Genomic DNA, 14,754 nt, shown 5'->3' with positions numbered 1-14,754 from the left:
GAAGGACAAGCAAACCTGTACCTGTAAAGCAGTGGACGGCTCATAAGAATGGCTAGAACGGAGCAAATGGAATGGCATCAAACTATGTGTTTGATACCATTCCACTGATTCCGCTCCAGCCATTACCACAAGCCCGTCCTCCCCAATTAAGGTGACACCAACCTCTGTGCTGTGAAGAGATGGCTTACCTGCACTGTGCAACAAGGAAAGCAATTTCAGACAAGAGAATGTTTGGATGTGCATAGTTTCCTCTCATCAGTTTATTCTAAAGAACCACCAGACAATAGGAGTATTAGATCAAGAGAGTTGTCTTGACAGGGTGTTTTGCGAATTTAAAACAGTGACGTGATGCAATTTCCCCAACCTCTCAGTGTTAGTACTGGTTTTGAAACATAGGCTTTTATGGCTCTGCCAACTCTGAGTAAATCTTTTCACTTCAGAAGTGTGTTGACAATAATCCCTTATGCAACCATTGTAAGGGCAGTTCAGAAAGGTTACGCAATGGTTGACGAGGAACAACATACAAGTGTGTATATTTGACAAATACAGGTTACAGTATATTGTTTACATTGTACATTTTCAGGCCTGTTCTTTCATGTCACCCTACACTATGAACCTGATAAGATGTCTATAGTTTGTTTTTCTTGCTTTATCTGCAGTAAAAATGACACAACGGCCCTAAAGTCATGTGGTGTTGACATACTGTATCTATCAGCACCGCCACGGTTTGTGAACGCACAGAGATGACTGATTGTAGGCCTGCGGTACTGTAGCAAACAAATCTTTCTCATTATCATACTTTCAAGTCCTTCTACATCAGCTCCCTAAATGGTCTTTACGGTTTGGAACCTTTTATTGCATCCGAGAACAGACAAACAGGATGGGTGGAGAAAAAGGAAGGACGATGAAAAGATGGAAGGAAACAGGACGAGATGATAACTGATAAGATTACACAATATCCCGTGCCGTGAATACATAGCCAGGACCTGGGGTGTCCCTGAAATAGACAAAGCAGCCTAAAGTTTATATAGTGCTGCTATTATGGGTGTAGTACTTTTGGACTATGTTTTTATTCATGAGAATTTGTAGTTTTATGTACTGTAAAATCAGTATACAATGACTGAGCTACCAATAAAAACAATATCAGTTTCAATCTAAAACAATAGCGTAAAATTAGGAAGTTTGTGGCTACCAGCAACACACGTAGATTACTGTTGTGAATAACTGGAGATTGAGCTTTTTTTTCAATGTTCACAACAACCTCACCAATGACATGTCTACACATTTGGTGGTGAGTGAAGAGAATTGGAATAGGCCACAAAAATAGCTAAGCAACAAGCCTTGCAGTCAACCCTCATGCCCTCACACATTCACCACTTTCATAACCACTCAACAAGCAAAGCTAAAACGTACCATAGTTTACCTTCTCATTACTTTGAGAGCTTGTCAAACGTTGTCAAGTAGTTGCAGACGGGAGGACAAAAAGTCAGCTTTGCTGAGAGAATTTACATAAGGTTTTTCACAGGTCTACACTTCACTCCTGAAGACTTCAAGTAGTCACATGCACAAGTACAGTGAAATGCTCAAGGTGTCTGACTGCATGCTTTCCAGTCAGACAACCCTGCAGCTATTTCTGCTAATGATCTGGAATAAGATCACTAAGCACCTCAACAGTTGTAATGGCAAAAAGCAAAGGTTCTTGCTGGTGAATCATTAGTTGCCAAGTATTACATGACCATGCTATCAAGCTGGGTCAGCTAGACAGTTATTAGCTATCAGACAAGCAACTCCATGCTATGGCTATGTACTCTTCAGCACATCTAAGATTCCTGGAACGAGTCATTCACTGGAATTAAATAGTCTCCTGTACTAAAACAGTTTGAATCACTACCATGATATGTAAAGACATGGATTTACTTTTTTAATGCTATGAAGGGGCTATGAGTGATGACAGATGTCCAGCTACACATTTCTGGGGGTGAGAAGATATCTGAATAAATCCATGATCTGTCAGAAATCCTTTACTCAAGATCACCTCTTGTTCAGATCAGGCAAAAATAAGGTATTTTATTCATATTTTCTCAAAACAATGTGGAAAACAAATCTCCAAATTGTCTTTTAAACATTATCTGACTAATACAGTAGTCAACACAACTCTGCAGTCTAATCTGCATTACCTGAGTGACAAACAATGCACCAAAAAAAAAATCTAATAAGTGAAATAATTGACTTAAAGGAAAACTCCACCCAAAAACAACATATTGGTCTTTGTTTCATAAGTCCATTGTTGTCATAGCCCCAAAATGTTGCCTGTTAGCAATCACGTTTTCAAGACATATCTTTCAAAATACAGAAATCCTCCCCGTATGAAGCAAAATGGAACTACAATGATCAACTAGGGACAGAGACCATGAACAATGTTTTTTTGCCATAAAAGCCTGTATGCACTGAGGCGCTTCAACAGACTGCTGAAACGTACACCCCTTCTACACAGAAATCTAATGTTTTTATTATAACAGTGTAAGGCATTAATACCCTGAGTTATACAAGCTACGAGGGTAATGACAGTTAATGCAATAGGGGGAAAGGACAACGATGACCAACTGTCATGTGGCTGTGCATTTGTAAACCAATAATTCATTTGCTTGAATATCGTGCCATAATAAATCCTAATATAAATAGAAGCAGCATCCGACCGTTAGGTGACACAGTAGTGTCTCCAGTGCCTCTTCTATCCACGGCTGCAGGTGGAGACAACATAAAAGGGGCGGTTAGACACATGGGCGTGGCTAGAAATGAGGGTTGGTGACACCCACTCCTTGGCACTCGATGATGTAGGTGTCATTGCTGGCATTCTCGTCATCTGCCTTGGTCACTGTAAACTTGGCCTGGGAATAAGGAAAGAATTTGATATAAAAAAGTTGACTTTATAAAACCATGCACCGAGTACTCATTTTCCCATCAATTGAGTCTTTGGAAATCAATTAAAATGTGTTTTGGACCCACCTGGGTGAGCTGTTCTGCCACATGGATGGCAGTCTTCGTGTGTAGGGTGACTGGGCCAGTGCGGATTCTGGAGATGCCGTTCGCCAAGGCCATGAAAAGGATGAGCTGCCAGAGAGTGAAAGAAGAAGAGTTCAGCAGCTGACTCCAAATAGAGTAAGTTCAAGTGGCTGCGGTGAAATGGACAGTGAGGAAAAGAGAGGTGTGGTGTCAAGCACCTATTCTTAACTTGAATTTGGAAGTACACGTTAATTACAATGATTCTAGATTACTTACAGGAGGACACCTAAGCTTGCTTTGTGAAATACCCCTGTGTGTGTGCGTGGTACATTGCTAACCTGGTCCTGCAGAAACTCGTCCACACAGCCGTTGTGCCTTATATTCCTGAGCAGCATCTCTGCAGCCTCGAAGCCCACTTTGTCTGGGTAAACACCTGAGACATTGGGGGGGGGGACCAGCGTTAGACAGCCAATCCACTCAGCATTTGTTATAATTTTTTCCAAATTATTTTATCTGGGCCCGTATTTGTAGTGTCTATCTAGGATCAGGCCTCCCTAGAATAATCTAATCATATTATGATCTAAAAAGCAAAACTGACTCAAAATCAACAGATATCTTACTCTTAGATGATTTGAGAATACTGGCCCAGAGGTTATCGGTGTGCGAGGGGGTACCAGAGAGTCACAGGGGAGGTGCAAACCAGGTCATTGGATAGAGCTGGGTTGGATATTTAAATCATTCAGATACATACACTTCCTAACTCTGCCCCCAATAGAACAAACTGTGTTCTTCATGTAACGGTCACAACATTAAAAAAACTACGTCCAGATGCATATGATAGCAATTTGAAAACTTTAGCCAACAATATTTTCCTTTTTCTCAATATTTCCCTATTCTCTGCTGTTGACTGCTTACCTTATATGGCCTTAGCAATGCTTATGTTGAAGCACAACTTTACTCACCATCCAAGCTTATATACAGTTTCATATCATAACATTGCCTAGCAAGCCTTTCTTTGTAGAACGTTGCCCACTAGTGGTAGATATTGGTCTGTACACTTCACTTCATAGACCAAACTAGCACAAGAACAATGGATTTCTCACCTTTCTTGCCAAGAGCTGACCCTGCAAATATACAGCCTGTGGAAGACTCTGCGATGATTCTGGGGAGAATAGAGACAACATATCAAAAATGTGGTAGAGGTGGATAGCATTTAAGATGAGCGAGGGAAACCGGTGGATTACTGAATCAAGCACGCCAACTAAACTTACTTTTTTGGGATATAAAGGACTTTATCGAACACTCTTGGGATTGCAAACAGAGGAAGATCTTTAAAGGTAAATTATTTCTTTTAAATTGCCATTTCTGACTTTCGTGACGCCTCCGCTTGTTTGGAAAATGTTGAATGCTTTTGAACGCGGGTCGCTGTCCTCAGATAATCGCATGGTCTGCTTTCGCCGTCAAGCCTTTTTGAAATCTGACAAAGCGGCTGGATTAACAAGAAGTTAAGCTTTTAAACGATGTAAGACACTTGTATTTTCATGAATGTTTATTACAAATTTTGTATTTTGAATTTCGCGCTCTGCAATTTCACCGGATGTTGGCGCACTGATCCGCAATAAGTTAAGGACGGTATAACTAAATAACTATCTCTGAAAGTGTACGCATTCACAGGGTCAGGTTTACATCTAAATGTTGTACAACTTAGATGATTAAATATGAAACTATTTGTGAGAAGATGAAATGTGATTTTAGCCTTCTAATTTAGATTGTTTTTATATAAATACTTTTTGCCAAGTCAGTAACCATGCCCTTCGAAGGTGAGTGCATAAAAGAACTCCTAATAAAATTTACAGTAGACCAGAACACGTTGAAATGGTTGCAATTTAAATATACACCAGTTCATTGCCGGGTATACGCGAGCTGAATACGTGACAAATGGTCTAAAACTACAAGACACTCTCGACAAGTGAAGGCGAAGACTATACCAAACATTCTCAGTCTACAGCTGGGTAATGTAGTCTAGAACTTTGAGCAAAGACACGAGGGAGATCTCAGCAAACGACCATTGTGTACCTTTGATGTATCCATTCTAACAAAAACTTCCAAAACAAAGAAAGACGACAACAAATACAAAGGACATTGTGACCTCTGGTGGACAAACCAGAGACTTCTGTCGAATGACTCAATAGATGGACCGGGCGATTTCAACAGAGACAACAAAGACATACAAGCGTAAATATATACACCATTGCAATTATTTTCGAATGAGCGGTCGTTCATGTGCAAAGTATTCATATTCCCATGAGCATAGCTTCCACATGCATGTACAATAAATGTACTGTCTCTTCTCCTTACATGCCCCTCCCTTTTCATTGTGTACCAAGCTGTCATATCAGGTTAGTCCACTAGAGACTTTTCATTGCATTATGTTAGTAGTCAACATATAATCTATCGTGTATGTGTTTATGTAATTCTGTGTGATTATTTAGTTAGTAAATAATGAAGCCAATTTGTGTATCACTGAATCATTTAGACTACGGTTCATGCAGATTTTAAGTCAACGACGTTCAGAAAGACTGATGAGGTAATAATAATTAATGGATGACTAATTTTACAATATATTCTTTAGTTAATTCGGGAAACGGTAACTCATTAAACAAACTTTGTGGTGCCCCAAGATTGCTAATGAGTTAATTGTTACATGATTAATTTAATCACGTAATAATTAAACCGTTAACTGATTTGATAAAATAACCATCACGATAGTCACTACCAATGAAGCATGTTCAGATGACATCCAAGATCCTCCACTAGTGCAACTGTTTTGACAAAGATCTTCACAGAAAACATTGCCATTGATTGTGATTGATCCAGGTTTACTGGGGTCATACAGGTATAGACATCTTTGAACTGTTTTTACAGTTTTATCTGGTATCCCTCTAATTCTCCCATCGCTTTCCCCTCCCGGAGGACCATCTGGACTGATGACCCCTGGCTGTCCCTAGTCCACCTGGTTGTGCCTCTGATCCAGTTTCTGTGGCGATGGAAAACCTGACCTGTTCACCAGAGGTGCTACTTTGTCCCGGACCTGCTGTTTCGACCCTCCCTCTCCCTACACCTATCCCATCTGCTGTCTCGACCTCAAAGCCAACTGACATTTACTCCTGAGGTACTGACCTGTTGCTCCCTCTACAACCACTGATTATTATTTCACCCTGCTGGTCATCTATGAACGTTTGAACTTCTTGAAGAACGATCTGGCCTTAATGGCCATGAACTCTTATAATCTCCACCCGGCACAGCCAGAAGAGGACCCCTCAGAGCCTGGTTCCTCTCTAGGTTTCTTCCTAGGTTCCTTCCTTTCTAAGAAGTTTTCCTAGCTATCATGCTTCTACATCTGCATTTCTTGCGGTTTGGCGTTTAGGCTGAGTTTCTGTATAAGCACTTTGTGACATATGCCTATGTAAAAAGGGCTTTATAAATACATTTGATTGATAATGCAATGGTTAATGTCATGTAAATACACTCACATGATGCCGTTGCCGCTTCCACAGGCCATGTCCTTCTCCTGCAGTGTTTGGATGTTGATGTAAAGGTCCTTTATCTCTCGCCTGATAACTCTTGTTGCCGTCGTTGCCATGTCCTTGGCAAGCTGGAGGAAAAGGAGTATTTGAGCTCACTCAAATTTGATCTCAGAAACTACTTCATTTTATCATCATGTGCATTTAAGTCCAGAGGGATAGCAGATGGATAGGAAACTGCTCCATCACATGCATGTCACCTGTCCAGAAAGGTCTAATCCGTTGTTTGTAAGTACACAAGTGGAATAAAGACCAAACCGTAAAATTAAAATGTTACTTTATTTGTCACATGCGCCGTATACAACAAGTGTGGACTTCACCGTGAAAAGATTATACAAGGAGTACCGGTACCAAGTCAATGTGCTGGGGTACAAGGTAGTTGAGGTAATATGTACATGTAGGTAGGGCTAAAAGTAATCACTTTAGTACTACATTAAAGACATGCCCTGGTATTTTGGTGACTACCTCCCTCTTTGGGCTGGATGTGTCAATGTGTAGGTCATACATTAAGATTTTTTATTTAACCCTTATTTTACCAAGTACGTTGACGGAGAACACGTTCTCATTTACAGCAACAACCTCGGAAATAGTTACAGGGGTGAATGAGCCAATTGTAAGCATAATGTCTTACCTCAATTAGCCACGAAATCACTAGTTTGAAAGAAACGTTTTCTTGAAGCTGCGCCATTTTCCCTACATTTCCACCCCATGTGGGCCAGCCCCCTAGGAATTTGAATTCTACCCAAAGAGCTTCAGCCCCTCGCATTTGAGTGACAGCTACCAAAAGCCTACCCAGGGTTAACCAATGAGGTTGCAGGGCAGGCCCAACAGCTCAGTGGACACAGCAGAGAGAGAGCCGGAGAGCAATGACATAGTACACAGAATCTCTTTCATACACAGGCACAGACTGTGGTTTTTTTGTTCGTTTCTTTGCATTGTTTGGAACTTATATTTTTTACATAATGTTGCTGCTACCATCTCTTATGACCGAAAAAAACTTCTGGACATCAGAACTGTGATTACTCACCACGAACTGGCAGGATCCTTTTTTCCCTTTAACGAGTCCGACGTGAATGACATACTGCTTTCCCGGGAACAGGCCCAGATCCCCGTCATTTGCATGAAGAGAAGACGGAGAAAATGGGACCGGAGGGCAGGCTGCCTTCTGAGAATTCGTAGGCAAACGAATAAACCCCCACTGCCTGTCATTCTGCTAGCAAACGTGCAATCTTTGGAAAATAAAATCGATGACCTACACGGACGATTAAACTACCAATGGGACATTCAAAACTGTAAAATCTTATGCTTCACGGAGTTGTGGCTGAATGACAACATCAACATACAGCTGGCTGGTTATACGCTGTACTGGCAGGATAGAACAGCGGCGTCTGTTAAGACAAGGGGAGGCGGACTATGTATTTTTGTAAACGAGCTGGTGCACAACATCTAAGGAAGTCTCAAGGTTTTGCTCGCCTGAGTTAGAGTATCTCTTGATAAGCTGTAGCCCACACTATATACCAAGAGTTGGTGTATTTTTCGTAGCTATCTACATAAGACCTCAGATTGATGCTGGCGTTAAGACCACCATAAGCAAACAGGAAAACGCTCCCCCAGAGGCGGCGCCACTCTTGGCGGGGGACTTTAATTCAGGGAAACTTTTTTTATTTATTTATTTATTTATTTATTTTTTTTTTTTTAAATCGCCCTCCATTTGGCAAATCTGACCATAATTATATCCTCCCGATTCCTGCATACAAGCAAAAATTAAAGCAGGAAGCACCAGTGACTAGATCACCACATCAGTCATTGGCTTCATCAATAAGTGCGTCAATGACGTCGTCCCCACAGTGACCATACGTACATACCCAACCAGAAGCCATGGATTACAGGCAACATCCACACTGAGCTAAAGGCTAGAGCTGCCGCTTTCAAGGAGCGGGACTCTAACCCGGAAGCTTATAAGAAATCCCGCTATGGCCTCCGACAAACCATCAAACAGGCAAAGCGCCAATACAGGACTAAGATCGAAACGTACTACACCGGCTCTGATGCTCGTTGGATGTGGCAGGGCTTGCAAACCATTACAGACGATTAAGGGAAGCACAGCCGAGAGCTGCCCAGTGACATGAGCCTACCAGATGAGCTAAACTACTTATATGCTCGCTTCGAAGCAAATAACACTGAAACATGCATGAGAGCACCAGCTGTTCTGGAAGACTGATCACACTCTCCGCAGCCGATGGGAGTAAGACCTTTAAACAGGTCAACATTCACAAGGCCATGGGGCCAGACGGATTACCAGGAGGTGTACTGCGAGCATGCGCTGAACAACTGGCAAGTGTCTTCACTGACATTTTCAACCTCTCCAAGTCTGTAATACCAACATGTTTTAAGCAGACCACCATAGTGCCTGTGCCCAAGAACACCAAGGTAACCTGCCTAAACGACTACCGACCCGTAGCACTCACGTCTGTAGCCATGAAGTGCTTTGAAAGGCTGGTCATGGCTCACAACACCATTATCCCAGAAACCCTAGACCCATTCCAATTTGCATACCACCCCAACAGATCCACAGATGATGCAATCTCTATTGCACTCCACACTGCCCTTTCCCACCTGGACAAAAGGAACACCTATGTGAGAATTCTATTCATTGACGACAGCTCAGCATTCAATACCATAGTGTCTCAAAGCTCATCAATAAGCTAAGGACCCTGGGACTAAACACCTCCCTCTGCAACTGGATCAGGAACTTCCTGATGGGCCGCCCCCAGGTAGTAAGGGTAGGTAACAACACATCCGCCACGCTGATCCTCAACACATTGGCCCCTCAGGGGTGCGTGCTCAGTCCCCTCCTGTACTCCCTGTTCACTCATGACTGAATGGTCAGGCACGACTCCAATCGTTAAGTTCGCCGATGACAACAGTGGTAGGCCTGATCACCGGCAAGACAGCATATAGGGAGGTCAGAGACCTGGCCATGTGGTGCCAGGACAACATCCTCTCCCTCACCATGATCAAGACAAAAGACAAAAACAAAAAGACAAAAACCCTACCTCTTCAAAGAGCATCTTAAATAACCCCTCTCCTTTTTACGTATGCCTTTTTAAAAATGTATGTATTTCTGTCCTTGAGCTGTTCTTGTCTAATGATGTTCTGTAGTATTTCATGTTTTGTGTGGACCCCAGGAAGAGTAGCTGCTGCTTTTGCAACAGCTAATGGGGATCCTAATAAATACCAAATACCTTGTTTTTAATAATACAATAAAACAACTTTCCTAAACCAGCACTTGCACTTCACAAAAGTCTTGCCATAGATTTTCAAGCAGATTTAAGTCAAAACTGTAACTTGGCCACTCAGGAACATTCAGTCGTATTGGTAAGCAACTGCAGTGTAGATTTGGCTTTATGTTGTAGGTTACTGTCCCGCTGAAAGATTAATTCCTTTCCAAGTGTATGGTGTAAAGCAGACTGAAGCAGGTTCTCTTGGATTTTGCCTGTGCTTAGCTCAGGATTTCCCAAACTCGGTCCTCTGGACCCCAAAGGGTGCACGTTTTGGTTTTTGCCCAAGCACTACACAGCTGATTCAAACAATCAACGAATCATCAAGCTTTGATCACTTAAATCAGCTGTGCAGTGTTGGGGCAAAAACCAAAACGTGTACCCCTTTGGGTCCTGAGCACCGAATGTGGGAAACACTGGCTTAGCTCAATCCTGTTTCTTTTCATCCTGAAAAACTGCCCAGTCTTTGCCGATGTCAAGCATACCCATACCATGATGCAGCCACCACCATGCTTGAAAATAAGGAGGCAGTTACTCAGTGATGTGTTGGATTTTCCCCCAAACATAAGGCTTTGCATTTAGGCCAAAAATAGCATTCCTTTGCCATGTTTTTTTCTTCCTCGGTTTTCTCCCATCATTGCCATTGAACACTGTAGCAGTTTTAAAATCCCTAATGGCCTTATGGTGAGTCCATATAACTTGTGATTTGTTAAGCCAGTTTGCCTAAACAAACTGTGTAATTTGTAAAATGCGTAGAATTCTCTTTTCACTTTGACATTATGGAGTATTTTGTGTAGTACAATTACAATCTTCTTAAATCCCACTTTGTAACGCAACAAGATGTGAAAAAAGTTCAAGCTGGTGTGGACTTTCTATTGGCACTTAAAGTAAAATTCATAGGCAACTAACCCAAAGCCATTGCTTGGTATGGTACCTTATAGGGTAAAACCCCAGCAACAAAGGACCTTCCATAGATCTTGGAGATGGTTCCTCGTTCGGTCATGTTGACAGGGCTCAGCTCGCTCACTGGGCTAACCTTAGCCACCACCTCACCTCCGCCTTTGGGGTAGTAGCCCCTATTCAAGACAAGAACACGTATGGTCATATTTTGGGGACCAGGCAGTATTTTTTTTTTTTACACCAACACTAATCTAACAGGGGGGACGATACTAACCTCATTCTCAAGTCACAGTTGAAATGTACACCAAACTTCTCCACAATGGGCTTGAATACCTGGAGGAAAATGTAAAACTGACTTTAGGAGTACATATAATGGTAACAAAACCTGGACAAAATGCGTGAACAAAAAGGAGGTATTTGGACATAAAGATGAGCTTTATTGAACAAAACGAACATTTGTCTAACATGGAGACCTGGGAGTGCCATCAGATGAAGATCAAAGGTAAGTGATTAATTTTAATGCTATTTCTGACACCTCTCCTTGGTTGGAAAATGGCTGTATGGTTTTTGTGGCTAGGCGCTGACCTAACATAATCACATGGTGTGCTTTCACCGTAAAGCCTTTTTGAAATCGGACACAGTGGCTGTATTAACAAGAAGTGCATCTTTAATCGTATGTATAACACTTGTATCTTATATCAATGTTTATGATGAGTATTTCTGTAATTTGATGTGGCTCTCTGCATTTTCACCAGATGTTTGTTTGAGACAATGCATTTCTGAACATAACGCCAATTTCAAATGAGGTTTTTGGACATAAAGATTAACTTTATCGAACAAAACAAACATTTGTCTAACATGGAGTCCTGGGAGTGCCACCAGATGGAGATCAAAGGTTAGTGATTAATTTTAACGCTATTTCTGACTTTTGTGACACCTCTCCTTCTTTGGAAAATGGATGTATGGTTTTTTGTGGCTAGACGCTGACCTAACATAATCACATGGTGTGCTTTCACCGTAAAGCCTTTTTGAAATCGGATACTGTGATTGGATTAACGAGAACTTTATCTTTAAAATGGTGTATAATACTTATATGTTTGAGGAATTTTAATTATGAGATTTCTGTTGATTGAATTTGGCGCCCTGCAATTTCACTGGCTGTAGGCCAGGTGTTCCGCTAGCTGAACCCCCTTCCCAGAAAGGCTAACTGCCTTGCCTAGTTAAATAAAGGTAAAATAAAAAAATGGAATTACAAACACTGGTACCTCTCCCAACACAGGTTAAGGTTAGCCATACCTTGATGGTGTAGTCAATCTGCGGGGCCATGTCCGCGTTGGTGCCCCCCTTCAGACAGAGCTCAGAGGGGCCATCAGCATACAGGGCACAGGGTAGAGAGACCTGCAGCAGCAGCCCCACACTCCTGGAACAGAGCAAGATAGAAGTATGAGATAGATAGGGAAGGTAAATGGGATACCTAGTCAGTTGTACAACTAAATGCATTCAAACAAAATAAACGCAAACCCTCTGAATCAGAGAGGTGCGGGGGGCTGCCTTAAAATCGACATCATAGGTGCCCAGGGAGCAGTTGTTGTTGGGGGTTAACTGCTTTGTTCAAGGGCAGAACAGCAGATTTTTCCACCTTGCCGGCTCGGGGGATTCAAACCAGTGATCTTTTGGTTACTGGCCCAATGCCCTTACACGCTAGGCTATCTGCCGCCCCAGCAGATTAACAGGGGGTTCCATACTCCCAAATGTAAATATCCCCCATCGTTATACACAAAATGAATTTACATTTAAAAATTGACAGTGAAGTATATTGTATCATCTGAGGCAAAATTTGTTTTTTTTTCCTATTTTGTGAAATTGTCAAACTCTACATAGTTTTGGGTAATGTTTATATGGGTATCAAGTATCATGTCAGCTTGATAGTAACAAGGTTTTTAACAAGTGCGTTTGGATAGCCATCCACAGCTCTGTCTTTCTTTGGGGCGGCAGGTAGCCTAGTGTTTAGAGAGCTAGGTTGCTAGATCGAATCCCCGAGCTAACAAGGAAAAAATCTGTTGTTCCGCCCCTGAACAAGGAAGTTAACCCACTGTTCCTAGCCCTTCATTGTAAATAAGAATTTGTTCTTAACTGACTTGCCTAGTTAAATAAATAAATAAAAGTAATTATTGTCTGAGATTAGGAACCAAAACTCTCTGTCCCATACTCCCATTGAATGTGTGCCGTCAGGAATAACGGTGGTGCAGCCTAACATGATTTACCCTGCCGTTTGTGGGTCTGCGGTGTGATTCCCAGCTTTTATTTTCCCAGGGGTGAGTGTGACTTCTGTAGATCCCACTGAGCCTCCCTCAAGATTTCCACAACAAATGTCCCTCACCAACTCCAACCCTGACAGATGCTGTGGTCTAGTAGTGAAAAGGGGAAGGGGGGCAAGGGGTTAACAATGAAAGGAAAAAGACTTAGCTATTTCAATTGAATAATGACAATATGTAGGCTATGATATTATCTGCGCTGAATAACACAAGGCAATGAGGGAAAAGTTTTCTAGTTCAGTTGTTGATAGAAATAAGTCAACTGCCATGTGCTTGCACATTACCAACAAAGGATCACATGAAAAATGTAGCTATGAGGGTGGGCATCTGCCATTAAATATTAAACAAAAGTTAAGACAAGTTATAGACCATGGGCTGTAAAACAGTTATTAATTGTCAGAGATTAAAGTTGACGCTCTATCTATCTGCTTGGAAAATAAAGGTCCTATAAACCAACTTTGCTTTGTTTTCTGATTAACTGAACTTCAGTCTGGAGACGCCGGCGATTGCCCCAGGGCAATAGACTACAACTCGAATGAAGCGTTCTTATATTAGTAGGATGACATGTGGCTTTTGTTGTCATCTAGCCACATAATCTACAATATCATGACATGGATTTAGGAAATGAATACCTTAATCCTGGTGTACCTCTACCTGCGCGAATTTTGTTTATTCTGATGGAAGCGCCGTTGATGCAACTCAGTGCGGCAGATACTCTCAAAATTTGCCCGCCCTGAAAGAGGACAAAACATAATATACATAGTAAAGACATATTCTATGTTCAATGTCAAATCATGTTGATAAAATATGTAGTAGAAAGTGTATTTTAATCGTGTGAAATACTCACACCCTCCATTATACTTCCGTCCATTTCCACCATTGCTGCGGCCATTTTTGAAACAAGAAGAAAAATATTTATGTTTTTCAATGACTTCCCCACTATACGAAATGTATGATGTCTGTCCCTAAAGATGTCAAAACACGCAAATGTGGATGGTCTGCTCTGAAGTAGCTTTTTACAGCGCTTGATGTAACAGACACTCCGCCGGCGTCTGGGGTAGCTACTCCAATTGTGAACTTCCCCCAACCGTCACTGCGCAGTGCGGTAGTTATCAATGAAAGCAATTTCTTATTACTTGGGAGAGAAAAAAAGGAAAATCCCACAACCATACGGAAAAACGGGTTATATTTGAACTGCGATGTTCACGTGTTATTCACATTTTTCCATGAAATGTTGCTCAGCATTAAGGCTGCTACTCTTGATCGTATTGACTGTTAGCACATGCGCAATTGTGATCAGCAAGCAATCCATTGACTCACCCTCTCCCTGTTCAAAGTTGTAAAAGTTGTGGGAAAGGCCTAGAAAAAAATACCAAAAAATCATAACAATTAATTAATGCATAGGCATTAAAGGGATGGTTCACCAACATTACATTGGTTTCCTTACCTTAGATATTTAGCATTTTCGTGCTTCATGACCAAATCATCCTAAAGTATCTAAAAATGAATTGTGTAATTCAACCGCACTTTAATACGCATTACAGTGTGTGTGTGTGTGTGTATGTGTGTGTGTGAAAGAGAGCGAGAGAGCGTTTATTAAGTCATGGCATTGCAACGAGCAAGACCGCAGATATTGAGATGAGCGAGATGCAAGACTTCGCTCTCACACGG

The 14,754-nt window shown here is 41.6% G+C and overlaps 2 protein-coding genes across 6 annotated transcripts in view; both read right to left on the bottom strand.

Moving 5' to 3' along the window:
• LOC106573944 (cell division cycle 14Ab) overlaps nt 1-1,768 on the bottom strand; it is an 83,152-nt gene extending 81,384 nt beyond the window's left edge. For all 4 annotated transcript variants that reach the window (XM_045697310.1, XM_045697311.1, XM_045697313.1 and 1 more), the window contains exon 1: nt 189-1,768. The gene's annotated coding sequence lies outside the window, so the exon portion shown is untranslated. The remainder of the gene's footprint in view (nt 1-188) is intronic.
• A 273-nt stretch (nt 1,769-2,041) lies between these two features.
• Nucleotides 2,042-14,720, bottom strand: LOC106573946 (RNA 3'-terminal phosphate cyclase). Of its 2 annotated transcripts, XM_014149424.2 has the most exons (13): nt 14,531-14,720; nt 14,404-14,442; nt 13,931-13,965; nt 13,716-13,816; nt 13,033-13,176; nt 12,065-12,188; nt 11,043-11,101; nt 10,803-10,944; nt 6,537-6,658; nt 4,107-4,165; nt 3,342-3,436; nt 3,007-3,111; nt 2,042-2,888 (listed from the first exon to the last, which is right to left on the bottom strand). In XM_014149424.2, exons 3-13 carry the CDS (start codon nt 13,961-13,963, stop codon nt 2,790-2,792), a joined length of 1,083 nt encoding a protein of 360 aa, XP_014004899.1. In that variant the 5' UTR covers nt 13,964-13,965; nt 14,404-14,442; nt 14,531-14,720; the 3' UTR covers nt 2,042-2,789. The 2 variants fall into 2 exon arrangements, with proteins under 2 accessions (XP_014004899.1, XP_014004898.1); XM_014149423.2 differs by having other exon boundaries at nt 13,931-14,442; nt 14,531-14,693.
• Nucleotides 14,721-14,754: the final 34 nt, after the last annotated feature.

This window comes from Salmo salar, chromosome ssa16 (assembly GCF_905237065.1).
Source record: "Salmo salar chromosome ssa16, Ssal_v3.1, whole genome shotgun sequence".
NCBI classification, from domain to species: Eukaryota; Metazoa; Chordata; class Actinopteri; order Salmoniformes; family Salmonidae; genus Salmo; species Salmo salar.
Note: the sequence above shows the minus strand (reverse complement) of the source record. Positions and strands in the feature narration are given on the sequence as shown.